The sequence below is a fragment of the Microcaecilia unicolor genome, chromosome 4 (genome assembly GCF_901765095.1).
Source record: "Microcaecilia unicolor chromosome 4, aMicUni1.1, whole genome shotgun sequence".
Lineage (NCBI taxonomy): Eukaryota > Metazoa > Chordata > Amphibia > Gymnophiona > Siphonopidae > Microcaecilia > Microcaecilia unicolor.
This window is the reverse complement of record NC_044034.1, coordinates 203,770,643-203,798,025: the sequence shown is the minus strand read 5'-3', so window position 1 is coordinate 203,798,025 and position 27,383 is coordinate 203,770,643. Positions and strand designations below refer to the sequence as shown.

Genomic DNA, 27,383 nt, shown 5'->3' with positions numbered 1-27,383 from the left:
ACGTCATGCAAGGTTCCACGTTAGGAGTCACGGAACAAGAAAGGGATCTTGGTGTCGTCGATGATGATAAGTTGAAACCTTCTGCTCAGTGTGTTGTGGCAGCTAATAAAGCAAATAGAATGTTAGGTGAGGAATGGAAAACAAAAATGAGGATGTTATAATGCCGCACCTTGAATATTGTGTTCAATTCTGGTCACTGCATCTCAAAAAAGATACAGCAGTGGAATTAGAAAAGGTGCAGAGAAGGACGATGAAAATGATAAAGGGGTTGGGACGACTTCCCTAGTGCTGCTAATTGGTTGTCAGTTACCAATTATCGGTGCTGATTGGCTTGCTAATCAATTAAGTTATGCGTGCAATTTGGCCGTGTAGTCAAATTAGTGTGCACCACTTAAGATGCCATATATAGAATTTGGGGGTTAATGCCCGGTTTCTGCACCCTAACTTTAGACAACAAGCTTTTGCCTGCTGAAATTTTGTGTAAATGCTGGCACCTAAGTTGGGTGCGCTGACCCAGTATTCCATAACAACAAAGTTGGGCACTCTGCCTTATAGAATAGGTCTGCAACTTTTAATGAGTGCCAATTATCATCACTAATTGGCTGCTAGAACCCAATTATTGATGGTTCAGAGCTCATTATTCAATTAATTTGCACACGACTCTCAGGTGTGCGCACAAATTTGGGTGCCATACATCGGGGCTCTTTTACTAAGCCAGGCTACAAAGTGGCCTGCGCTACTTTTAGCCTGTGGGTTTCCCACACCCTGAGGCTACTTTTAACATGGCAGTAAAATGGCCACAATTTGTATTTCTCCATTAATATTCACGTGCCAATTTCCCAATTAGCACGTGACTATTAACGTATGAGCCCTTACTGCCACCTATTTTGTAGGCAGTAAGGGCTCACACATGAACCTCAATCTAATCAACAGTGTACAGTGATTTGCTGATTAGCACAGGGCATGTCTACTCTCCGCCCCAAAATACACCCCGTGTTAAAAATATTTTATATTTTTTAGAGCAGGATTGGTGCATGTCGATCCCAGAACTACCATGGGACACCTGAGTGCGTCCTACAGTAGTGCCTTTTTAGCGTGCTTACCGTTGCTTTGTAAAGGGCCCCATAGAATCCAGGGCACTGTGTGCCGCAATTCAGCGTTCTAACTTACAACAGCCATAAACCTCAAGTACTTAGGTGCACTTAAATTAGATGCCTTGATGCCAGCTTTCACTAGTTTTCTATAACAGACTTTTGGTGCCGTTATAGAATTGGCACTCAGCGCACAGCATTGAGGTACCAGGTTATCGAATTACTTCAAACTGTGAATAGTCGGATCAAGTTCGTCGTTCTACTGAACAGTCTAATAAGTTTTTCTTACAGTTATGAAGGGCCCCTTTCACGTATGTTAAGTTTGTCAGTAGTAACAATTAGACCACTTCCCCCCCTTTAAAAAAAAAAAAAGATCTTATTACCGATTCACCAACCTGGGCATTGGAGGCAGCACTCTGATAAAAAAGGGTGAGGGCATGTGACCAGAGGACATTCTGGGGAGATACAGGTCACATTTCCAGCCTGAGGGAAAAAAATCCAGAAACACTGAATCCTTTTAAAGGTATGGGCCATAAAAATTCAAAACAGGGCTGTTTTTACAGGGAATTGTGGACGTTTTCTTATACTTACAAGACATATGCAGACAGTACAATTATCGGCAGAGAGCGAAAACACCTCTCCATCCATTCTGGGGACTCCTTCATATAGACAGCCTGAAATACAGACCAATGAAAGCTTCCCAAAATGAATGGTAAAAGTTTGGTCAAACAAGCTGTGATGGTATATGAGAGTGCAATTGTATTTATTTAAACATTTGTATAAACCACCTATTCTACGAAGTGCAGAGAACAACAGCAAATTAAAACTGCATAACAACAAATTATCTATCTACAGTATAACATAGCCATATAAACAAGTACATAACAGAATTAAACAATATGGAATAATAAAAAGATGGAATTACAAGTATATTTAACTAACAAATACTGAAATGTAAAAATATAATAGTATCACGCTGCAAACATAAGCAGAAAAGAAATTATCATGTAATCTCCCATCATACTGAGGATTACTAAAGCTAATGAGAGACCACTCATTCAGAGTTACTGGAAGGAGCAGGTTGGAAAAGGAGAGTCCCAAGGGGAGTGTTTATGGGAAAGTTGCTGAGGGACATGTTTGTGAGTTTAGATGGATAGGAGGTGTCATATAGGGGTGGAGTTAAGAATTAATAAAAGCTGTTGTTGCACAAAGCACATGGTCTTTGGTTGCCTTCACCCCCGCCAGGACCTGTGAGGAGAGAGGGTGTCTTGGATAGGCCCAATAACCTAAGGATGAAATAAGGAGGAGGTTTTTGCCAACTAAAGCATTAACTGTGTAATGTGAGGAGCAGGGCTGGTCTTAGCAATTGCGAGGCCCTGGGTAGACCAGTTCACTGCCCCCCCCCCCCACCACCACTATAAGCCATAATTTATCAGAGTGTAAAAGGAGGTCTAGAGCTCTCAGAACCCTATCTCACCCCATACCTTGATGTGCATCCACCATGTTTCAGTAGAGAGCTGCAGACAGCAGCAACGATTTTCATATCCCGTCAGCTGCCAAGCCCAGAGCCTCCTCGCTGCTGCATCCCACCCTTCAAAAAGTGACATTAAAAGGCAGCAGGATGCAGCAGCAAGGAGGATCTGGGCTCGACAGCTGACGGGATATGAAAATTGCTGTCACTGCCTGATGCTCTCTACTGAAGGTACAGAGCAGGGAGGTGTTCCAAGACAGGAGGACAGACGTGCCAGAGGTGCAGGACCTCTAGGAGTGTGGAGCCTTTTCCAACTGCCCCTGTCGCCCCTGCTTAAGACCAGCCCTGGTGAGGAGTGTGCTCTGGGTAGGTAGAAACAGAAGAACAGGAAAGAGCCTATTCACTACCAGAGGCTGCACTCTGAGAAGAACACCTTAGGAGGTGAGGACAGACGTGGAGGTCTGATCCTAAGTGGGTCCAGCAGCTAGATATAAGCCCAGCGGAACAGCTTGCTGCAAACAGTGCTGCAATCACAGACTTGGATTATTTTGCCCAAAATGATGGGTATTAGACTGGTGGAGCTATAAGTATGTAAATACCTTAGGATTGATAAAAGACTATTAAGATTTCCACCAAAAGTCTTGGACTGGCACTTAAACCTCTTTTCAGCAAATTAACCGGTTTGGATACAAATTGAACTGTTTGATATTGAGAGAACTGTTGATACCAAAGAATAAACTGCCTGTTGCAGCATTTAAATAAATTTATGTTTGTTTTATAAAACCTGAAATGAAGAATTTCTTTGGAGTGAGAGTGAATTTTATTTGCTCCCGGTCTACCAAAGAAATATAAAGATACACTGTGGCTTAAAACCCTATGGCCTACTGGAGTAAGTCTGGTCCTAGCCTGCACCCAGCTCAGAAAGAAACTAAAAGTTTTGTAGTGACACTGGTTTGGGTGCTGACCAGAAGAGCTAGCTGGTGCCCGGAACTTTATGGTGAGACCAGGTTTACAATCATAAATAGCAGGATTAGCCACAAAATAAAATCATAACATTTCTGTGGTGATCAGGGGCAGACTGACAGTGAACTGGGCCTCCCGGGCACTAAGGGTGATTGGCTCCTAACCACCTATGAAAAATGATGAAACTAGGTGGAAGCTAGAGGAGAGTGGGCCCCCTACTGCTGTGGGCCCTCAGGCACTGCCCTATTGTCCCAGTGACAACCAAATCATAGAAAAATCCAAAGCTCACCAAATATGTGAAACATTAAAAACCAAAATTTGAGCTTGGCATCATGTGATTGATGTATGTTTTACCACCTTAAATGCTGTAGTTATAAGAATAAAGGAGGAAAAGACCTCAGACTCCTAGCTCAATGGTAGCACAAAATGCTGGTGGTGGTTACTTATCAAAAATAAAACTATTAATAAACCCCTCTCTATTTTCACTTCTCTGAGCAGTATATTCTTTCTCTTTCTCTTACCCACTCTGTCCAGCATATCCTCTTTCTCATACCAATCCAGCATCTCTCCTTCTAACCCCCTTATATCCAGCATCCCTCTGTATCCCCTCCCTCTTCTGTGTCAGCATCTCTCCTATCCCCCTATCTCCCCCTCTGTCCCCATCCTTGTCCAACGTCCTGGACCCCTCTTTTTCTTACTCCTCCATGTCCAGAACCTCCCCTTTGTCTTTTTTTCACCCCATGTCCAGTATTTTCCTTCACCCTACAATGCCTCCAGGTCCAGCATCCTCCCACTGCAGCTCCTTGTGACTGTGGGCAAGTCACTTAACCCTCCATTGCCCCTGGTACAAAATAAGTACCTGAATATATATAAACCACTTTGAATGTAGTTGCAAAAACCTCAGAAAGTTGGTATATCAAGTCCCATTTCCCTTCCCTCCCATATCCCTTTTTCCTCCCTACCTGATCTAGGTTCTCCTCTCTCTTTCTCCCTCCTCTAAGCCAACATCTTCCTCCAGCCCATTTCAGTTCTTCATCTGTATCCCTCCATTCTGATACAGCATTTTTTCTGTCACCCTACCTCCCCTCCCATGTCTAGTTATTTCCTTTTCATTCACCCTTTGTTGGCTAAGAATTTTATTTTTCTAATTGAGCTTGCCCTAGTCTCTTTTCCACTTTCCATGTGTCAGTCTACTCCTAAAGTCTTTTGCAGGTTTGCCTTTTCATTTCTTCTCTCTCCTCGTCTCTTCTTCCTTTCCCTCTGTCTAGCACTGATCATTTTATGGTTATTCCCTACTTTTCTCTTCTCTGAATTTATATCTGACCCATTTGATTTTACCCTCATTCTTCCTTTCTCTCAGCCTCTAGTCCTTGTCTCCTCTTTTCATGTCTCATCTACCTACTGTCTTTTCCCATTTCCCTCTCATCCCCTCTCCAGAACTCTCATTGACCCTCTGTCTCTCTCCTCCCCAGTCTCCTATTTTCCTCCCATCTTTCACCCGCTCCTTAGTCCCCCATTTGCATCCTCTGTACTCACCCTCTCAGCCCTCACCTACCCTCCACTGCCTCTCTTTCCCTCACTAGCCCCAGCTTCATCTCTGTTCCTTCCTTCTCTGGTCTTCAGGCCATTCCTCTCTTACTCTTTCCCCATTCTCCTATTGACTATATTTTACCATCTTTTTAATAATCCCATTTCCGCTCTTACTCATAAGTACATAAGTATTGCCACACTAGGACAGACCAAAGGTCCATCAAGCCCAGTATCCTGTTTCCAACAGTGGCCAATCCAGATCACAAATACCTGGCAAGATCCCAGAAAAGCTCAATACATTTTATGATGCTTATCCTAGAAATAAGCAGTGGATTTTCCCAAGTCAATTTAATAATAGTCTATGGACTTTTCCTTTAGGAAGCTGTCCAGACCCTTTTTAAACCTCGCAAAGAAGTCCAGGTTTGTAGCTTCATCGCATGCCCCCTAGTCCTAGTATTTTTGGAAAGAGTAAACAAATGATTCATGTCTACCCATTCCACTCCACTCATTATTTTATAGACCTTTATCATATCTCCCCTCAGCCGTCTCTTCTCCCAGCTGAAGAGCCCTTGAAGCTTCAGCCTTTCCTCACAGGGAAGTTGTCCCATCCCCTTTATCATTTTTGTCACCCTTCTCTGCATCTAATTCCACTATATCTTTTTTGAGATGTGGTGACCAGAATTGAACACAATATTCGAGGTGTGGTCACATCATGGAGCGATACAAAGACATTATAACATTCTCACTTTTGTTTTCCATTCCTTTCCTAATAATACCTAACATTCTATTTGCTTTATTAGCCACCGCAGCACACTGAGCAAAGCATTTCAACGTATCATCAACGACGATGACGCGATCCCTTCCTTGCTCGGTGACCCCTAACATGGAACCTTGCATTACATAGCTATAGTTCAGGTTCCTCTTTCCCACATGCATCACTTTGCACTTGCTCACATTAAACGTCATCTGCCATTTAGATGCCCTGTCTCCAAGCCTCGTAAGGTCCTCTTGTAATTTTTCACAATCCTCTTGCGATTTAACAACTTTGAGTAACTTTGTGTCGTCAGCAAATTTAATTACCTCACTAGTTACTCCCATCTCTAAATCATTTATAAAAGCAGCGGTCCTAGCACAGACCCCTGAGGAACCCCACTATCTACCCTTCTCCATTCAGAATACTGACTATTTAACCCTACTCTCTGTATTATATCCTTTAACCAGTTTTTAATCCACAAGAGGACACTACCTCCTATCCCATGACTCTCCAATTTCCTCTGGCATCTTTCATGAGGTACTTTGTCAAACGCCTTTTGAAAATCCAGACACACAATATCAACCAGCTCGCCTTTATCCACATTTGTTCACCCCTTCAAAGAAATGTAATAGATTGGTGAGGCAAGATTTCCCTTCGCTAAATCCATGTTGGCCTTGTCTCATTAATCCACGCTTTTGAATATGCTCTGTAATTTTGTTCTTTATAATACTCTGTACCATTTTGCCTGGCACCAATGTCAGGCTCACCGGTCTATAATTTCCCAGATCCCTTCTGGAACCTTTTTAAAATATCGGTGTTACATGGGCTACCCTCCAATTTTCCGGTACCACGTTTGATTTTAAAGTTAACTTACATATTACTAACAATAGTTCCGCCAGTTCATTTTTCAATTCTATCAGTACTCCGGGATGAATACCATCCGGTCCAGGAGATTTACTACTCTTCAATTTGTCAAATTGCCCCATTACATCCTCTAGGTTTATAGAGATTTCATTCAGTTTCTCTGACTCATAAGCTTCGAATACCATTTGTGGCACCGGTATCACTCCCAAATCTTCCTCAGCGAAGACCGAAGCAAAGAATTCATTTAATCTCTCCGCTATGGCTTTGTCTTCCCTGATTGACTCTTTCACCCCTCAATCATCTAGCGGTCCAACCGATTCTTTTGCCGGCTTCCTGCTTTTAATATACCTAAAAAAAAGTCTTACTATGTATTTTGCCTACAACACAATCTTTTTTGCAAAGTCCCTCTTTGCCTTTCTTATCAGCGCTTTGCATTTGACTTGACATTCCTTATGCTGTTTCTTATTATTTTCAGTTGGTTCCTTCTTCCATTTTGTGAAGGATTATTTTTAGCTCTAATAGCTTCCTTCACCTCACTTTTTAACCATGCTGGCTATTGTTTGGTCTTCCTCCCTCCTTTTTTAATATACGGAATATATTTGGCCTGGGCTCAGGATGTTATTTTTGAACAGCATCCATGCCTGATGTAAATTTTTGACCCTTGAAGCCACTCCTCTAAGTTTTTTTTTCAACGTTCTTCTCATTTCATCATACTCCTTTTTTAAAGTTAAACTCTACGTATGATCACTGTTATCAAGCGGCCCCATCACCATTACTTCCCGCACCAGATCATGCGATCCACTAAGGACTAGGTCTAGAATGCCCTGATGTTACATTTACCCAGTCAATATCGGGGTAATTGAAATAACCCATTATTATTGTGTTGCCCAGTTTATTAGCCTCCCTAATTTCCAATAACATTTCTATATCCGTCTGTTCATCCTGGCCAGGTGGATGGTAGTGCCCTCATATCACTATCCTTTTCTCCTTTACACATGGAATTTCAATCCACAGGGATTCCAAGATGTGTTTTGTTTCCTGTAGAATTTTCAATCTATTTGATTTAAGGCCCTCCTTAACATACAATGCTACCCCTCCACCAATTCGATCCACTCTATCACTACGATATAATTTGTACCCCGGTATGACAGGTCTCAGTGATTCCTATTATATCTAATTTTTCATTAAGTGCAATATATTCTAACTCTCCCATCTTATTTCTTAGGCTTCTGGCATTTGCATATAGACATTTCAAACTATGTTTGTTGTTCCTATTTGCATCATGCTCAGTACTTGACTGTATTAAATTGCAATCTTTTGTCTGATTTTTATTTAAGGACACCTGATCTACTACGGTCTCTTTTACAACCTCACTATTGGGATACCCTATCTTCTCTGTTTTGGAGATATCTTTAAAAGATACCTTACTCCGAACAATGCGCTTTTGAGAGACTGTCAGCCTGTCTGTGCGAGAGGATATTGCATTCCCTGGTGTACTGATCCTGTCTACAGGATTACTTCCTGCCTCACCAGGGTGATGCTGTCCTTTTAGGAGGCCTCCCTCCTCAAAGGCAGCACAGGGGCTGCCAGATTAGAGGTGGGACTTCTCTACAACGTCCCTGTAGGCCTCCTCTATGTACCACTCTGTCTCCCTCAGCTCCTCCAAGTCTGCTACTCTAGCCTCAAGAGAACGGACTCGTTCTCTGAGAGCTAGGAGCTCTTTGCATCGAGCACACACATATGACATCTCACCAAATGGGAGATAATCATACATGTGACACTCAATGCAAAAGACTGGATAGCACCCTTCTCGCTGCTGGACTACTGTCTGCATCTTAATATTATAGAGTTGTTTATTTAAAACTTCTTAAGGTACTAGGGATATCAGATGAATATAATTATCTTTTGACTGTTGTAATTTGCAATTTATTTAGGGTTTGCTTCTTAGAAACTAATTAAATGTAATTCAGACTAATGAAAATTGAAAATCCCCCTCTTGTTGTCTTGACTTATCTGCTTCCTCTCATATCCCTTCCCAGTGTTCCCTCCTCCCTTTCAGTGCCTCTCATTCTCTCTTCATTCTTCCAGGTTATTCACACACTGTCTCAACCTCTCCCCACATTTCATTCCCTTTCTGCCAAGTACTTACTATCCCCTCAAAATTGCCATTCCATCTCTCCCATCCATAATTCCTGCTCTGTTCCCCCAGTTCCATCCATCTTCTGCCCTGTTCCCGTTCTCCCCCCAGTCCCATCCATCATCTGCACTATTACCCTTTTCCCCCCTTCTCCAACAATCCCATCAATTTTCTGCTCTTTCCAGGGTCTCCTGCAAAGAGTTGCATTGGGACAGAAATTTCACCCATCCTCACCCATCCCCAATGGAATCTGACCCACACCCACCCGTACCCACCAAGATCCATTCCTTCCGCACCCATTCCCAGTCATACCCACATGAGTTGATGCTATTATTTACTTGCTTGCAGCCCTCTGTTTCCTCCCAACCAACAGTCTCCCTGGTTTTTTGGATGGTATTCACTATTCCACCAATGAGTGCTCCAAGCCTCAGACTGGTTTTCCGGCTGTTTCTCTGGGCATTCCAAGCCTCATTCTAGCACTCCAACTGTTTCTCTCCATAAGTTCCAAACCTAATTCTGGAGTCACCATAGATTTTGACTACATTCCTGTAGGAATCCCACAGCAACTTCTTCCATCCCCACAGGAATCCCATGGAGCTTCTTACATACCCATAGGGATCCCATAATTCTCATTCCTGTTCATTTGATATTTCTTCTCTGTCCATGTCCACCATAATTCCATCTATATCCCTGTATCCTGCTTCTCATAGTAACATAGTAACATCCCTTTCTTCCTTTTCTCCTGCACCCCCCTTCCCAGGGCCACCATCTCTCTGCTGCCCTGTCTACATCATACAGCATCTCTTTCTCTCTCCACCTGTAGATCCAGCATCTCTCCCCATCCCTCCCCCCAGTCTGGTTTCTTGCTCTTTTTCCTCCACTTGCAACCCACATCCCAGCATCTCTCTTTCTCCCTCTGTGAGTCCAGCATCTTTCCCCCTCTCTTCCTTATCCAAGCTCTCTTTTCCCTCCTCCTATCCCCATGATCTTGCATCTCTATCCTCCACCCCCATGACCCTGCATCTCCCCCCCCCCCCCCCATGATCTGTCATTTCTTTTTCCCTTCCCTTCCTCTCCCCCCTCCCGCTGCCACCTACAGGTGTGGCATCACTCTCTCTCCCTCTGCACACTCCCCCTGCATGGTCTGGTATTTCTCTCCAATCCCCCCCCCCCCCCCCCCCGTGATCCAGTATCTGTTTCCTTTCTCTCCCTGCACCCCACTCTGCAGTCCTCTGATCTTCAGGCAGCGATCAAGGCAGCCTCGCCTGCTGCCACCTTGGAAGCCTTCCTTCCGCAGAGCTTTCTGCTCCTCTGTAGGTACCTGCAGTTCTCATGGTACTTTAAGTACAGTGAGGCTGCTGCTAGATGTCGTGGCAGCCATTTTGAATGACAGCCAGTGCAAGGCAGGAGTGAGTGGGCATCGTTCCTGCCCATTTCCTCCTAGACCACCAAGGACCAGCAAAGTGGGCCCAGGGGAGCCTGGGAAAGTTTAGATGTTCATGGGGGGGGGGGGGGGGACTGGGTCGAGGAGGGATTGTGAAGGTCCAGGAGGTGGGAGGGGGATCTTAAGGAGGAGGTATGCTGCTCAGGGGATTGGAAAGAGGGGCTCAGGACCTAGGCAGGTAATGTGGATACCAGTTGAATATCAGCCAGGAATTGCATAAGCTCTGGCAGCCACTGCTATAACAATTAACCCCAGTTAACCCCTGCACATGGCCTGGCATTGAATATCAGGGGCTAATTTTGTGGGCTACGATCAGCGTTTAAATTAAAACAGTGACCGCTGCCAGCTGAATATTTACCAGTATGTGCTATTAACAGAGCACATTTATTTAATTTGTAACTTATAAATAGAAAATGATTTGAAAAGTTGCTGAATGTCATATTCCTAAATATAGGTCACTCACCATCGCATACTGGGCAGCATTTCTGTTGCATGAAAACTGGGTGGGAACAGGACACATTGCATTTTATATCCTCACAGAACACATGTCCTTCCTAAAATGGTAGAAGCAATTTTTTTAGGTTAAAAAATAAAATCATTTACAAGGTAGAACATGGACAATAGATAAAACAATTATGTTGCAGCCACTCTCAGAATTCTATGAATCTGCAAATTCTACCCTTGCTACTTCCTGTGGTATCACAACCTTGGACTCTTTCTTTTCATATCTAGGACTGACAGGCAACAAGGACATGAGAAGAAGAAGATAGGGTAGAACAATTCACATTAGCCAATAAGGACAAAGTTCACATACCTGACAGGAACAATCTAAACATCCTGTTTCCGTCCAGTGGCTGCCTGAGTTGTACACTGTCCCCTGATACAAGCAGGAGGAGGAGGAAGTGGTAGATGTGTATGGATGAGAAGATGGGCTTTGAGATGAGGACAACATGAAAGGAGGATGCAACAATAATGGTGTAGGTCGTAATTTATCCTTGAGTGACACTGTTGAGACCCTTGAGGTATTTTGTGCCAGTGGGAAACAGGATGTGGCAGGAAGTTTCATCAAAGAGGGAAGAGCTCCAGAAGTTGGCATAGCAGTTGGAAGGGCCATAGAAGAGGGGGTGGAGGATGTGGACGGTGGAGTAAATGATGAGGCCACAGGTTCCTGTTGAGAAGGGAATGTGGGCAAAATTGCCAAGTCTGGGGCTGAAGAGGTACCCAGAAAGGGCAAGGAGCCACTATAGACTGTAGAGGTTGGGACCGATGATGACGATGATGGTAGCTGAATTATCAATGTGGAATCAATTGGGGTGAGAAGAGTTTTAGAGCGATACTGCTGAGAGCTTAGGATGGGAGCTGGTGCAATCATCATACCAGGAAACTCTGAAAAGAAAGAGAAATCACTTAGGAAAAACTGTCATCCCTCAAGCCTCCTCATATACATGTATAATGGAAATACAGCAATTTCAATATGCTTTTAACAGATATTTAAATTACTTTTACCACTACAGTGTTGACTGTAATTGTTTTTTATTATAAAATATTTAAATGAAAAATAAAATGCAGCACCATATTACTTTTTCAAAAACACCTTCAAAATATTATTAATCAGCAGCTGTAGGATTTCAGTTATACCCAGTAGATGGTGCTTTAGTCCCACAGTCTCAACTTGCTTCTCCTGGCCCCTACTTCTAGGCTCTGTTACTGTTACTCTGGCTTCCCTGTAGTTTCTCAAATAATTTGTCTGAATCTGACTGTCTTCCACTTACAGTTATGAGTTCTCCTTCAAACACCCAAAATCCAAATAGGCTACTGTGGATTACCTTTAGAGTTTGTTCTGCTTGTAATCATGAAGTTTGCAACATGTTAAAATGAAATCATGCAGTTTGAGGCATGTTAAAATAAGAAATGTAGATAAAATATATACTTCACTGTAGAGATTGTGGCGGTAGTCACCACTTCCTGACTAACAGGGCAGGAGGGGCTCAGAATCAAAGAATTCAGAATTTCCATTCTGAGTCTCCTCTGGTACTTACTCAAAGCCGATGACTCAAAATCCAGACAGATGTGGTACACTCACGCTGACTAACGCACAAGTACACAAGCACAAATTTATGCACTGTGATGCACATTTTCAATTGGATGCCCTTCTGCAAAATTGCACGTGCATTGTTAAGTCCTCTATGACAAGACTGAATAATGATGTGATAGATTTGGCCAACCAGGCTAAAGTAAATAGAGTTTTCCTACAAGCATAGCTAGTAGCGTTGCTTCTTTAAATCAGCAATAGACTTGGGATTTAGAAAATGGCTAGCTGAAATCCCAAGATGCTCAGTTAGAAAAATAGGAGTATGGCACTGCTGAGTGCATAATACTGAGGATCCTTCACACCCCGACACACCAACCGCCTTATTTTCGAAAGTGATGGGCGCCCAGATTTTGACCCAAATTGGGAGATGGGCGCATTTCTCCCATGGGCATCCAAATTGGTATAATCGAAAGCCGATTTTGGGCGTCTTCAACTGCAATCTGTCGCAGAAACGGGCAAAGTTGACGGGGGCGTGGTGGAGGCGTGGTGAATGCGGAACTGGGGCGTGGTTATCGGCCGAGGAGAGATGGGCACCCTCGGCCGATAATCGAAAAAAGAAAGGCATTTTTACCGCGAATTTGGGTCATTTTTTGGACCCTTTTTTTTCACGAACAAGTACCCTAAATGAGCACATGACCACCGGAGGGAATCGGGGATGATTACCCCTGATTCCCCCAGTGGTCACTAACCCCCTCCCACCATAAAATAACAAACTTTAAGAACTTATTTTTCCAGCTTGTATGCCACCCTCAAATGCCATACCCAGCTCCATCACAGCAGTATGCAGGTCCCTGGAGCAGTTGTTAGTGGCTGCAATGCACTTCAGGCAGGTGGACCCAGGCCCATCCCCTCCCCACCTGTTACACTTGTGGTGGTAAATGGGAGCCCTCCAAACCGCCCCCAAAACCCACTGTACCCACATGTAGGTGCCCCCCTTCAGCCACAAGGGCTATGGTAATGGTGTAGAGTTGTGGGCAGTGGGTTTTGGGGGGGATTTGAGGGGCTCAGCATCCAAGGGGTGGGAGCTATGGACTTGGGAGGCATTTAATTTTTTTTTACTTTTTATAAGTGCCCCCTAGGGTGCCCAGTTGGTGTCCTGGAATGTGAGGGGGACCAGTGCACTACGAATCCTGGCCCCTCCCACGACCCAATGCCTTGGATTTGTTCGTTTTTGAGCTGGGCTCCTTTGGTTTCCATTATCGCTGGAAAACGAAACTACCCAGCTCAAATCCGCCCAAATGCGATGCATTTGCCCGGCACAAACCGTATTATCGAAAAAAAAGATGGACGCCCAATTTGTTTGAAAATACGGTCTGTCCCGCCCCTTCACGTACCCGTTCTCGGACATAGACGCCCATGAAGATGGGTGTTCATGTTCGATTATGCCCCTCAGTGTGAGTTTTCAGACACAAGGTACCTTCCTAAACTGAATTTGAAAATGCAGATATACAGCTAAATCTGCAGGCATACGTTTACACAGTAGAAAAGAGAGCTGTAAAGTAACACTTTTTAAACATGTAAGCTACATAGTAACATAGTAAATGATGGCAGATAAAGACCTGAACGGTCCATCCAGTCTGCTGAGGAGGAAGGAGGTGTTTTAGAGAGCTCTGCTGACTTCCAGTGGAAAGGGAGTGAGACCTAGCTCCCTCCCCAAAGATGAGGAGGGTCCCTGGGGAGAAGGCCTCAGGAAAGTCCCAGGCTATGGGGCCTCCTGGGGCCCGGGACCAGAAGGCCGAAAGGAGTGGCTCTCTCCCTGGTTTGACTACCGGGAGAAGGGAAAGGAGTCCAGTGGACCGAAGGGAGAAGCAGCCCAGTGGAGGCCACCAGAGCATTTCCCCCTCCATGGCCCAGCTTGCGGAAGGTAAGCGAGAAGACAGTGGAGGGGGGAGGAAGATAGTACAGGCCCCAGAAGGGCGCTTCCAAGGAAGGGAGAAGGAAGAGGCGATGGAAGTTTGCCAGAAGCCTTTGCTGGAGGCAGCTGAGAGTGAGAGTGAGGAGAGTGGATCGTCAGATGAGGAGTTCCTTGAAGTGAGCTATGACCCTGATGATCCAGCAAGTAGTGTGGTAAATATTGTAAGACGAATTAAGCTGGTGGAAAAAGAAGTAGTGGAGCTAGGAAAACGTCTGAAAATGGCAAGAACTATGTGTAAATTTGCCCCAGCGGAGCACAGACAAATGTATGTTAAAGAGGAAGCCCGGATATCGAAGTTGTTGGGGAAAAAAGAACACTTGTTGAACTGTTTAAAAAAGGGCTCTGTGAATCCTTTGAGGGAGCTCTATGTTAACCGAGAAAGGATGGCTTCTATACCACAGTCTGGGGGTTCAGGAACACTACAGTTGCAGCAAGCTTCAGTGTCTTCAGCAGCATTAGAATCAAAAGAGTTGTCTGGGTTCAGAGGTGACCCCACTTTAAAATACATGAGACAGTTGGCAACACAGTCCAGAGCACTTACCCAGCAGCCAGAGGATAAGGAGGCAGCGGCAGGACATGGCTCTGAGGTGGGGGCTGGAGTAGAGATCCTACCTGTGGAGGGGAGGACAGAACTCAGTAACTTTTCAAAACTCCAGATAATGGAGGCAGCAGAGGGAGACGCAGGTAGCAGCCTGTTTTCTACAGAGGTGGTGGTCGAAGTCTCAGAGGGCTTACCTGCAGTTGTGCAAACAGCAGAGACAGTTGCCGTGAAGGAGGCCCTGTTGGAAAAGGGTCAGCAGAGGCAGACTCCGGTATTTTTGGCCGGGTCTGCAATGACTGAAGTGGAAACCGAAGCAGCATGGCAACTGGAGAAGCCTCGCCCACGAAGTCCGGGAGCAGGGGAGGTCTTCCCTGAGCATGGAGTAGCTGGCGGTTTACAGGAGAGGGGTCAGAGAGAGAGGAATAGGAGCGGGCAGCAGCTGGGAGCTCATTTGACCAGCTGTCCATTACAAGAGGTGAAATCGGGGGGTGCTAACAGCCAGCCTGTGGCGGAATCAGGAACAGACAAGCCATGCTCCCGGGAAGCGCCAGCCATTGGGAGAACGCAGGAGGGACTGCACCAGAAGCAAGGGGGAAGTAACCCGATTGTTGAGAGATTTTCGTTGACTACAGAAGTGGACATGGCAAGTCTAACAGATGTGCAGCGGGTGGTGGAGCGGACCTGCCAGCAGGACGGCTGGGAGCGAGGAGCCAAGGGGAGCGGCGGAGTTCCGGAGGCTTCGCCCCTGGTGCCGGAGGTTGGAGGGAGTTCGGGGGCGGAGCGAGCAGGGAGTCTGGTATCGCCAGCTGCAGACCTGACTGGGCAGGTGCCAGAGTATCGCCAGGAGACAGAGGAGAGGAGGCGATTAGCCCAGAGGCTGGAGCCTGCAGTGGCAGGGACGAGCAGGGAGGTTCCAGGAAGTGGAGATGGGCCGGACAATCAGTTGGAGGCAGCCCAAGCCGCAGAACTGACTATGGACGTTGTTGGATGTTTGTCTGAGAGGGAAGGGGATGGGGGACAGTGGGAGGGGGAGGGGGCTGTGGATATTGAGGAAGGGAGAGGGATGAGGGGAGGGGCAGAGGGACAGAAGGGGGGGAGGCAGAGGGAAGGGCTGGAACAAGTGTGGAGGGGGGGCGGTGGGGGCTGGGGTCCAAGTCCTTTGCGGCAGTAGTCCAGGGAGGGGGAAGGAGGGAGGGGGGGAGATCGGGTGGTTTTGAGGGCCCAGGGAGGGGTTGGGGGGGAGCGGGGACAGGGGGTGGACAGCTGCCTAAGCGGCGAAATGTGGTACAGCTCAAATGGATAGGGGAGGGGGCAATGCCCTCCAGGGATCGGGTCTTGAGGCTGGTGATGGGGATGGGGTTTATACCTGAGGACTTTTACGCGTGTATACACCCCATCAACATCCCAGAATATGACTTGAGCTTCATGACCCAGAGGGGGATGGAAATATTCTGGGAAAGGTACGAGGGGGTGAGGGGAAAGGGGGAGTGGCGGGACCTCAGGGCCATTCCAATCAGCAAGCCGGACCTGGTGCAGGTCACCCTGCTCGTGAGAAATGAGTCTATCTCTGGGGCAGATTTAGCCCACTGGCTACAGAGGTACGCGGAGCTGAGATCCCCACTTACAAAGTTACCGGATCCAAGCAGGGTTTGGGCAGGAGGTTGGGGAGCCCTGGTCAAATTGAGACAGGAGAGCCATGTGGTCCAGCACATTCCTTCGGCTGCCTTTATCGGTCGCGACAGGATACTGTGCTTTTACAAGGGGCAGCCGCGGCAGTGCTTCAGATGTGGTTCGTTTAGGCACTTCAGCATGTCATGCCCAGTGGTAAAGTGTGGAAGATGCGGGGATCAGCACGCCACAGAGGACTGCACCGCGATCAGGTGCAACCTCTGCGGCGGGTTAGGCCATGCATATCGGAACTGCCCTAGGGCGGCCCATAATGAGTGGGATATGTGGGGGAAGGGACGGGGAGGGGGGGTAATGGAGGCGGGGATAGGGCAGGGGGTGATAGGCAGGGAGGGGCAAGGGGGGGAGAAGGAGGGGATGCAGGAGGGGGGGCGGCAGGGGGCTGGGTCAGGAGTGGAGCAGGGGGGAGAGGGGGAGTGGGTACAAGTGCCACAGAGGAAAGGGAAGTTTCGGGGGGGGGGGGAAACTAGGGGTGGGCAGGGAGGGGTCGCTGCAGGGGAAGAGGGGGGGGAACAGATTTCAGGTGTTGGAGGAGGAGGAGGAGGATAGGGAGGTTGGGAGGGAGGAGGAAGAACAGGGAGAAGGAGAAGAGGTGGAGTTAATGGAGGAAGAGGGGGCGGCAGGGGGGATTGGAGAGGGCAAACGGAAATATGAGGAAGCACTGGAGGAGGGTACTGGTGGTAGGAAGAAGGGCGGGAAGGCTCTGGGGGGAGGGGGAGGGGTGAGGGAGGAGGAAGAGGGAAGGGAGGGAGGGAGGGGAAAGGGGAGTAAGAGGAAAGCTGAGGGGGCTGGGCAGGTGGTGAAGGCCCAAGTGCAGGCTTGGGGGGACAGAGTGGAGCTAGAGGAGGATCTGGAGGACTTGGAGGACTTGGGGGAGGTGGAGGACTCGGTGGAGGAGGTAGGGGGTGGGGGTGAAGAGGGGAGAGGGAGGGATCAGGGGGTGGGTCCGGATAGAGCAAAGAAGAAAGGAAGGAAGAAAGGGGGAGGTGGGGGTAAGGTGCAGACAGGACGGCTGCAGGGGGGGGAGGGGGATCTGGCAGGGGATGATGTAGACCGCATAGCAGAGGACCTGCTTCAGGGTAAGAAGGGGGTATCCCAGGAGATAAGGAACGAAGTTGGGAGTGAGCAGACCCGTGACTCGCAATGAGGATGGCAGGCTTAGTGTTGACATTTGCCACGCTGAATGTGGCCAGCATTGCCTCTCCGAAGAAGCAGGGTTTAGCGTATGACTGGTTCGCGAGGGTCCAAGCAGATTGCTTCCTGCTCCAGGAGACTCGGCTGCGGTCCATTGAGGTGATCAGGCGGGCAAGACGGGCCTGGAAGTGGGGTCCCTCGGTGTGGGGGTTGGCGGGGGAGAGGTATGGTGGGGTGGGGATCTTATTTAAGTCCCACCGGGTGAATATTCAGCGAGTGGTGGAGCTGGGGGTGGGGAGATGTCTTGTTGTGGATGCGATTTGGGAGGATAGAGCACTGAGGGTGGTGAATGTGTATGGGCCCCAAAGCAAGAAGGAAAGGGTGCTCCTCTTTGGGAAGATCAAGCCCTACCTATACACTTCGCGCCAAGTAGTCTGGGGGGGAGATTTTAACACCATATTGCGGAAAAAGGATAGTGGGGGACGATCGGTACAGGTGGGCTATGACGGGGTGAGGCTGGCAGGGATCATGCGGGAGGCGGAGCTGGTAGACGCGCATGTGGCCTTCTGTGAGGAACAGGAGGGGTTCACGTTCTTTCGAGGGCAGTGTAAAAGTAGAATCGATAGATTCCTGGTAAAGAAGGGGGTTTGTCTGGGGGGTCCACGAACCGTGGACGTGGACTTTTCAGACCACCACATGGTCCTCCTTCAGGTGGGGGGGGGGCGGCAGCGCAGAGGCCAGGGAGGGGGCTATGGCGACTAAATTTAAAGTGGTTAGGTAGCGAGCAGGTGCGGGAGGAGTACCGCCGGTTTTTGGAAGATCAGGTGTCAGTGCAGGGGGCATTTCAGTCATTGGGGGAGTGGTGGGATACAGTGAAAAGACGAACGCGGGGATTCTTTCTCAGACAGGCGAGAAGGGAGGGGAGGGAAAGGACAAAGTTGGGCATGGCGATAAAGAAAAAGAGGGACACATTGATTTCACAAGGGGGGAGGGAGGAAGAAATACATGATCTCCAAGCACTCCTGGAGCAAGTACAGTACAACCGCTACACCTCCTTGGTGTATGAGCGGGGCTTCGGGAAAATGTGTAGCCCGGACCCCTTCGCATGCTGCCGGGAGCGGAGGGCGCGCAGGGTGATGGAGGGGGTGCAGGATGCACAGGGGGTCCTGCAGGACACCAGGGAGGGGATTCTGGGGGCAGTGAGGGACCACTTTGCGGCGTTCCTTTCAGCCCAGCAGATTGATATGGAGCAGATGGAGTGTTATGTGGAAGGAACCCCGGGGATAGGTCACGGGGGACCCCAGCTTCAGGCCCTCTTGAACCCGTGGACAGAACAGGAGGTGGAGGAAGCCATCGGGGTGCTCCACAGGAAGACCTCGCCGGGGCCGGATGGGCTAACAACTGAGTTCTACCAGGCCTTTAAGGAGCAGCTGGTGCCGATCCTGGTGAGGGTATGGGGGGCAGCCCAGTTGGAGGGTTCCTTGCCTAGTTCCTTGACAGAGGCGGCTCTTATCCTACTAAGTAAGGGGAAGGACCCGGCGATGCTGGCCAACTGGCGGCCTATAGCACTGCTTAATACGGATCGAAAAATTTTCGCACGAATGCTATTCCAGAGAATGAGGCAGGTGTCTGGGGATTTGCTAGCAGCCTCGCAAGCATGTGGGGTTAAAGGGAGAGGGGTCTTGGAAGCTGCAGCGTAGGTGCGGGAGGGGGTAGAATGCAGTAGAGTGGGAGGGCATGGTAGGCTGTTGGTAACACTCGACCAGGAAAAAGCGTTTGATAGAGTGCAGTGGGGTGTCCTATGGAGCATTCTGGAGCGCTATGGGTTTCCGAAGGGCTGGATAGAGCAATTACAGCTACTCTATCGGCATGCGGGGTGTTTTCCCCTGGTTAACGGGTGGAGAGGGCAGGGGTTTGAGGTAGGGGCAGGGGTCCGACAGGGGTGCCCACTCAGCCCGCTGTTGTATGCATACGCCATCGACCCTTTTATAAGACGGCTGGAGAAGGGGGGGGCGGAGGGGCTGGAAGGGGTGGAGGTGGGGGACAATAACCAGTTAAGGGTCGTGGCGTATGCAGATGACGTTACAGTGTGGGTAGCGGACCAGAGGGAGGGAGGTAGATTGCAGAACCTGATCCAGGAATACTCGCAGGCAACAGCGTCGCAGGTCAATTTTCAAAAGTCCAATAGCCTGTGGGTTGGGGATCAGGGGCTGCAATTTGAGTTGGGAGGTAGGTTTCCTACAGCTGTGGAACGTATACGGGTCTTGGGAATATATTTCGAGAAGGGGGATTATAGGCTCTACAACTGGGATAGGTGTCTCCAAGAAGTGAAGGGGAGGGTGGATAGATGGAAGGGGTGGAAAATGACCATGGGGGAGCGGGTACAGCTCATCAAGGCACACTTAGTTCCTTTGTTTCTGTTCGTCAGTTACATCTGCTTGCTGCCGGAGAGCCGGTACGCGGCCTTGTATGGGGTGTTCTTCCGGCTGCTCTGGGGCAACAGGACGAATCCGGTAAAACGGAATGTTACCTATCTGCCTAGGAGGGAGGGGGGGGTGGGCATGATAAACCCAGTCCTGTTTTTCAGCGCTTTGTTCCTGCAGTTCAATCTGGGGAGGGCGGTAGGGCGGGAGCCACCGGGGTGGGCTAGGAGTGTCCTGCAGTGGTGGCCGAGATATTGGGACCTATGGCGGGAGGGGGGGAGGGTAGTGGCACTGCGAAGGGGGGCCCCGGGGGGGGTGAGTTATTGCAAGACCCTAGTGAAATTGGTGAGGGTGTGGGGGCTGACGGTGGGGGAGGTGAAGGCAGGACAACGGGGGGTCTGGATGGACAGAGTACGGGCGCAGGTGTTCTCAGCTCCTCTGGCGCTGAGGGACGCGCCGGCCCCATGGATGCAGTAGGGGTTATGGTTGATTGCTTCGAACCGCATCCCGGTGAAGTATAAAGACCTGGCGTGGCTGTCCTTTCACGGTAGACTGTACGTCCGAGGAAATTTGAAATATCGCAATGTGCGGGATAGAGGGTGCCCACGGGAGGAATGTGCTGGAACTGAAGAGACGATGGAGCATTTCCTGGTGAGGTGCCCATTTACAGTCCAGGTCTCTGACCGGGTTTCCTCGTTGCTGCAGATCCCCAGTTTCCGCAACTACAGCTATGCGAACTGGGTGTACGGCCCAGAGGGTGGAGAGGGACGCGGGGATCCGGTAACACGCTTTCTGATTTTGGTGATATTGCGGTACTGCCTCTGGATGGCGCGCTGCAGGGTGTCCCTGTACCAGGAGGTCCGGCCGGCGGAGGTAGTCAGCTGGGATGTGGTAAGGGCGGTGCAGGAAGCGGCGAAGTGGGAAAGGGTGGAAAAAGGGGTGGGGTGGCTTCGAGGTGGTGGAGACACTTGAGGCTTAAGCCACCATGAGGGGACATGCTTCCCAGGGGATTGTGTGCCAGTTGTCTGAAGGGGTTGTGGGGGGTCGGGGGGGGGGGGGGGTTGATCCATTGTATTATTGAGGAGGGGGTGTACATAGATAGGCAGACCATGTCTAGCTAGGAGCCTGGGGTTTGATTTGCATGTCCGGTTTTTTTTCTTTGGTTTTTCTAATACACAGTTTCCACTGTACTATTGAGGAGGGGAGGGTGTGTACATAGATAGGAGGACCATGTATAGCTAGGGGCTTGTTTTTGATTTGTATGTTATTTGTTTTTAGTTTTTTCCAATAAAAAGAGTTTTCCAGTCTGCCCAACAAGATAAACTCATTTTACATAGCATGTAATAGTTTATATGTATACCCAAGTTTGATTTGTCTCTGCCTTTCTCAGGGCACAGACTGTAAAAGTCTGCCCAGCACTGTTCCTGTACTAAAAGTTCTGAAGCTAACGTTGAAGCCCCTTAAAATTTACACTCAAGCCCATCCATATCTATTCAGTCACGATCAGGGCACAGACCGTAGAAGTCCGCCCTGCACTGGTTTTACTTTCCAAATACAGACATCGCCACCCAATAGTAACATAGTAAATGACAGCAGATAAAGACCTGACCTTGAACAAAGCCTTAGTATTAGAAAACCATGGGGCCCTTTCACGAAGCTGCAGAAAAAGGGCCCTGCTCTGGCAGCAGGGGCCATTTTTCCCTAACGCCAGGGTCCTTTTTACTGCAGTGGGTAAAAAAAAGCCCCCAGCACACATGGCCACACAGTAAGAGAACTCTTACCACATGGCTATGCGACGGGGTGGTGATAAGGGCTTTCGCACTAAACAGGTAGCTCACAGCGATGCCCGATTACTGCCGCACAAGTCATTTCTGGGGGTTTTCTTTTTTCCCCGGAAATGGTGCGCTTGGGGCGGGACTACCACCGGCAGTCAAATTGGGCCGGCTGCAGTCCAGAAAGAGTGGTAAGCTCACGTTAGATTTACCGCCACTCTGTAACAGGCCCCCTGTGTTCTGCCTTACAATCCTCTGCACACCTCTCTCCCATCTGTGTTGACTAATACTTTCATTTTTATGGGATTTATATAAGTTGTGTGCTGATATCTACCCAAGGCTTGGCACTCTGCTCATGCACAAAACTCATTTTTACATAGGGTACCCACAGTAGCACACATTTGTCCAAAAGCAAAGCTAAGCTGCATTCAAAGCCAGCACCCTCATAAGGCCCTCTCCCTTCCAACAATACCATCCAACCAGAGGCGTAGCCAGGTTTTGCTGTCAGGCAGTGGCGTAGCAAGGGTGGGGCGGTGGGGGCGGTCTGCCCCGGGTGTCATCGGGTGGGGGGGGGTGCTCCGCTCCCGCTGCTCCGCCTTAAAAAAATTTTTTTGAAGCGCCGGAAAGTGGCAGGCAGCGCGCCTCGCGTCTGCCCTGCTAGTAAAGAAGATCTCGCTGACGTCGTCGCCCTTCCCACATTGAGTCCCGCCCCCTCTGAGGCAACTTCCTATTACCGCGAGGGCGGGCGGGACTCAGTGTGGGAAGGACGACGACGTCGACGAGATCTTCTTTACTAGCAGGGCAGACGCGAGGCGTGCTGCCTGCCACTCTCCGGTGCTTCGAAAAAATTTTTTTAAAGGCAGGACAGGGTAGGAGCAGCAGGAGAACGGATCTCAGCTGTCGGGTCGGGGGGGGGACTCAGAGGGGAGAAGGGGATTGGGGAAGGGTGGGGGAGCTCAGAGGGGTGCTTGAAGGGGATTAGGGAGGGTGGGAGAGCATCAAGGAGGGGAGAAGGAGATTGGGGAAGGGTGGGGGAGCTCAGAGAGGGGAGAGATTGGGGAAGGGTGGGGGAGCTCAGAGGGGTGCTTAAAGGGGATTAGGGAGGGTGGGAGAGCATCAAGGAGGGGAGAAGGGGATTTGGGAGGGGTGGGGGAGCTCAGAGAGGGGAGAAGGGGATTGGGGAAGGGTGGGGGAGCTCAGAGGGGTGCTTAAAGGGGATTGAGGAGGGGTGGGGGAGCTCAGAGGGGTTCTTAAAGGGGATTAGGGAGGGTGGGGGAGCTCAGATGGGTGCTCAGAGAGGGGAGAAGGGGAGGGGGGAGGGGAGTGCTCAGATGGGAGAAGGGGTCTGAAGCTGGAACTGGGGTCTGACAAGGGGGCAGGAGGGAAAATGGGTCCATGCCTGGGGCAGGTGGGAGAATGGGTCTGGGGCTGAAAAGGGGGATGCAAGGCATGTGGTGGATGAAGGGGGCTGAAACTGTGGGGACTAGGGGCTTTAAAGGGGATAGGGAGAACTGTCTGGGGCTGAAGCTCGGGACTGGTGAGAGAAAAGGGCTGGGGTTGAAACTAGGGGCTGAAAAGAGGACAGGGAGAAGTGGCTGGGGGCTGAAGCTAGGGACTGATGGGAGAAAAGGGCTGGGGAGTGGTGGGATAGTGGGGCCGAAAAGGGGGGCAGGTGGGGGAGATGTGGGCTGGGGCTGGAACTAGGAGCAGGTGGAATAAGGGGGCTGGAACTGGGAGCTGAAAAGAGGGGGCAGAGAGAGAGGGGATAGAAGGGGGGAGCGTGAGGGAAGGCAGACCCTGGATGGATGGTAGAGGGAGGGCAGACGGATTGAAGGGGCAGAGAGAAAGGGCAGATGGTGGGTGGAAGGGGAGAGAGAAAGAGGGCAGACTGGGGCAAATGGTGGATGGAAGGGGCAGAGATAGAGAGCAGATGTTGATGGAAGGGGGAGAGAGAGATGGCAGACTGGGGCAGATGGTGCATGGAAGGGGCAGAAGTGGATGGAAGGGAGAGAGGGCAGACAGTGGATGGAAGGGGCAGAGAGAGAGGGCAGACACTGGATGGCAGAGAGAGAGCGAAGACAGATGCTGGATAGAAGGAAGACAGTGAAAAGATGAGGAAAGCAGAAACCAGAGACAACGAACTGTAAATATATATTTTTATTTTTTTGCTTTAGGATAAAGTAGTATTGTAGCTGTGTTAATAAATGTTTGTAATAGAACATGTAAATAAGGTAATCTTTTTATTGGACTAATTTTAATACATTTTACTTTCGGAGAACAAAACCCCCTTCCTCAGGTCAGGATAGGACACTGTAACAGTACTATACTGAATTGACCTGAGGAAGGAGGTTTTGACCTCTGAAAGCTAAATGTATTAGTCCAATAAAATGATATTATTTGTTTTATTTCTATTTGTTAATTTGTAAAGTGGTGATTGGTATTTGTTAGATTTTTCAAATTTACATCTGCTGTCTTTATATTTTGCACAGTACTAGAGGACATTTTCTGTTTCTGTGGTGTTGCATTGTATGCAGAGTCTGGCATCGGGGGTTCAGTTTAATGTTTGTCTAAATAGAAAGTTTATGATTACTTATTCTATAGTGGATTAGGGTGTATCTGTATTTGTGAAAAAGACATGGCTTTTGGTTGGCATTGACTGTGCAGGATCGACGATCTGTACTAATCTGTCTGTTTTCGTTTTACAATAGGTGAATTGATGTTCTAGTGCTCACTGTAGTGTTTAAGATGCTTTCCTTTTCCTTGTGTGACTCGTACAAATTACTGCTTATGGTACGGTAGAATTGCTCTATAGGTCCTGAGTGTTTTGTATTCTCGGTATGCCTAGTACTAGATTTCGGGGGGGGGGGGGGGGGGTGTTAATAAAATGACCGGCCCCGGGTGTCAACTACCCTAGCTACGCCACTGCTGTCAGGGGGAGCAGACGTTTGTAAATTGGGCACTGGTCAGTGTCCGATAGGCGGCAGTGCCGGTATTGTTGCTTCATCTCTTTCCTTCCCTTTCCTCCAGACCATTCTTCTATCTCTTCTCTATACCCCATGTCCTATTGCCTCTCTTTCACCATCTTTTATCCCGATTTCCACCCTCACTCAACCACGTCAGAGACTCATACCCCTCCCCAGTATCCCTATCTCTTTTCATTGCCTCTCATCCTCTCCAGTCTTCCAGGTGATTCATATTATTTCTCAACCTTTCCCCAAATGTAATCCCCTTTTCTTGCCCCTCTTCTCTTATCTCACATTTCACACTCTCACCCATTCTCCCAACCCATTAACATATACCTATTCATAACTACCAATTGCCAAGTACTCACTATCCCCTCAAAATTCCCATTCCATCTTTTTTGTCTTTAATTCCCTGCTCTGTTCCTCAACCCTCATTTGATTGCCAAGTCCCAGTCATCTTCTGCTCTGTTCCCTTTCTTCCCACCTCCTAGTTTCCTTCATCCTCTCTGTTCTTTCCCCCCGCCCCATCTTCAGCTCTGTTCCCCTTCTCCCCCTCCCCAAGTGCCATCCATCTACTACTCTGTACCCCCCCCCCCAAGTGCCATTCAACTTCTGCTGTTTCTAGATCTCCTCTCCAGTTGACATTTTTTCTCACTTTATGTCCACCATCATTCCTTCTGTGTTCCTATCTTTCCTATAAAGCATCTCCCCTCTGTGCCTCTGTCCCTCCCTTCCCTGCATTCTGGTATTTCTCATCCTCCCTTCCCATACTCACAGTCTGGCATCTGTTACTCTTCCTTTCCCCCAGGTCTGGTATTTATCATCCTTTCTTCCTCCTTCTTGCTAGTCCTCCAGTGTTTCTATGGCTACCAGCAGCATCAGCAAGTAAAGCAAACTGCCTCTGGCTGGCCCCACAAGCGTTTCTTCTGTTGTGTCTCACCTCCTCTGACACAACTTCCTGTGTCAGTGTAGGTGGGACACAGCAGAATACCACACCTACACCTTGGTCACAGACGGAATACAGAAAAAGGGACCACAAATTAGAAATATAAAGATAAAAATTGAATTGGGAACCCCAAGAATTCAAACTAGGCATGTTCTACAACATAGAAGAAATGAAAACACAAATGTATTTCCTCTTGTTCTGAAAAAAAAAATACAAAGACATCCGTGTTGCACATTTCCCATACTCCAACAAATAAATTCAGAATAAAACACTTTTTTCTACCTTTGTCGTCTGGGTATTTTATTTTTTCAAGCATGTTGGTCCAAGTTTCTTCTTTTGTTTTCCTGTCTGTCTTCTGCTTTCTTTCCAGTGGGCGCGGTCCATTTGATTTTTCTCCACTTTCCTCATCTCTTCTATTCCCTTACTATATCTGTCTCTGACATTTCTTCTCTCTCTGTTTTCTCTCTCCCCCTCAGATTTCGTCTTCCCACTGTTCAGTCCTCCATCTATATTTCACTTACCAGTACCTATCAACTTTCCATCTTCTCCTCTCACCTCTCCTGGCCTCATATTCCCTTCTCTTTCACCCACTCCCAATTATACAATTCCTACCCTCTGTACTTACCATCCTCCTCTCACTCATCTCTCCTTGAGAACTGCTATTGTCTCTCCCCATATTGTTCCACCATGCTAATATCTTCCCCAACCCCTCTCTTTCCTCCACCACTATGGTCCAGCATTTCCCTTTCCCCTATCTCCCCCTTATTGTGCCAGGAGGAATGGCTACACAAATCCCTAATGCCGTGAGCCTTCCAGTTGGTATAAGCAGCAAACTACACACCAGAAGTGAAAGCCTGATAAGTGTGGTTTACTGCATAAACAATCTGGGAAGGATCAAGCCATCAGGGTTTGTGTAGCTGAATCTGTGGGTCCTGCATGTCTCCCCTTCTCTTACTCACTTTCTCTCCTCCTCCTCCAATGGTCCACCACCTTCCTCCTCTCTTCCTGCTTTCCATCTTTATAACACCAGGCTTCCCAAGGCAGATTACAACAGTTAACATGAACCCATCAAGAAACAGGATACCCTTACTGAAATTTGGCCATCTGTATTATTTAGAACAGTGTAGAAAAATGAGCATAAAATACAGCATTTATTAGTGCTGTTTCTACCAGCTACAATAATTTTAAGCTGTTTTAGTGATATTCAATTGTTATTTCATTATATTTATATCTACATATGGGATGATTTCAAATAAATTGAAAAGCTATACCAAAATAATAAAAGTTTTATCCTCCACTTTTAAAGGCACTGCCTATCCAACTAGAACAGCTTTAGCCTTTTTACAGGTGGACCAAGCATAGGCAGTCCCTTATTTCTAATGATCTTTTGGCTATTGTGTTCAATAGTGTTTACTATTCAACAGGGACAATAGCCTCCCCTGACTCCTGCTTTATCTAACCTCCTTACCTGTTGCCTTTTCAACCCCCCTCCCTAAGCCCAGCACCACTTCCGTTTCGCCTTTCTCCCCCTCCTCGAGTCCGACCATCACCGCTGTTCCCCACACTCTCTCTCTCTCTACCCCCCTCTTGAGTTCAGCACCGCTTTGTTGCCCCCCCTCTCTCTCCCCCCTGAATCCAGCACCGCTTGGTTGCTCCC

General features: G+C 48.4%; 1 protein-coding gene across 3 annotated transcripts in view; it reads right to left on the bottom strand.

The window, feature by feature from the left end:
- The window catches only part of VWCE (von Willebrand factor C and EGF domains), a 333,354-nt gene that overhangs the window by 158,889 nt on the left and 147,082 nt on the right, over window positions 1-27,383 (bottom strand). For all 3 annotated transcript variants that reach the window (XR_003941942.1, XM_030201137.1, XM_030201138.1), the window contains 4 exons: window positions 11,069-11,640; window positions 10,718-10,808; window positions 1,683-1,765; window positions 1,487-1,574 (listed from right to left, as the gene is read on the bottom strand). Coding sequence is in view for 2 of the 3 variants with exons in the window: in XM_030201137.1 (XP_030056997.1) it covers window positions 1,487-1,574; window positions 1,683-1,765; window positions 10,718-10,808; window positions 11,069-11,640 (834 nt within the window). In the remaining variant the exon portion in view is untranslated. The remainder of the gene's footprint in view (window positions 1-1,486; window positions 1,575-1,682; window positions 1,766-10,717; window positions 10,809-11,068; window positions 11,641-27,383) is intronic.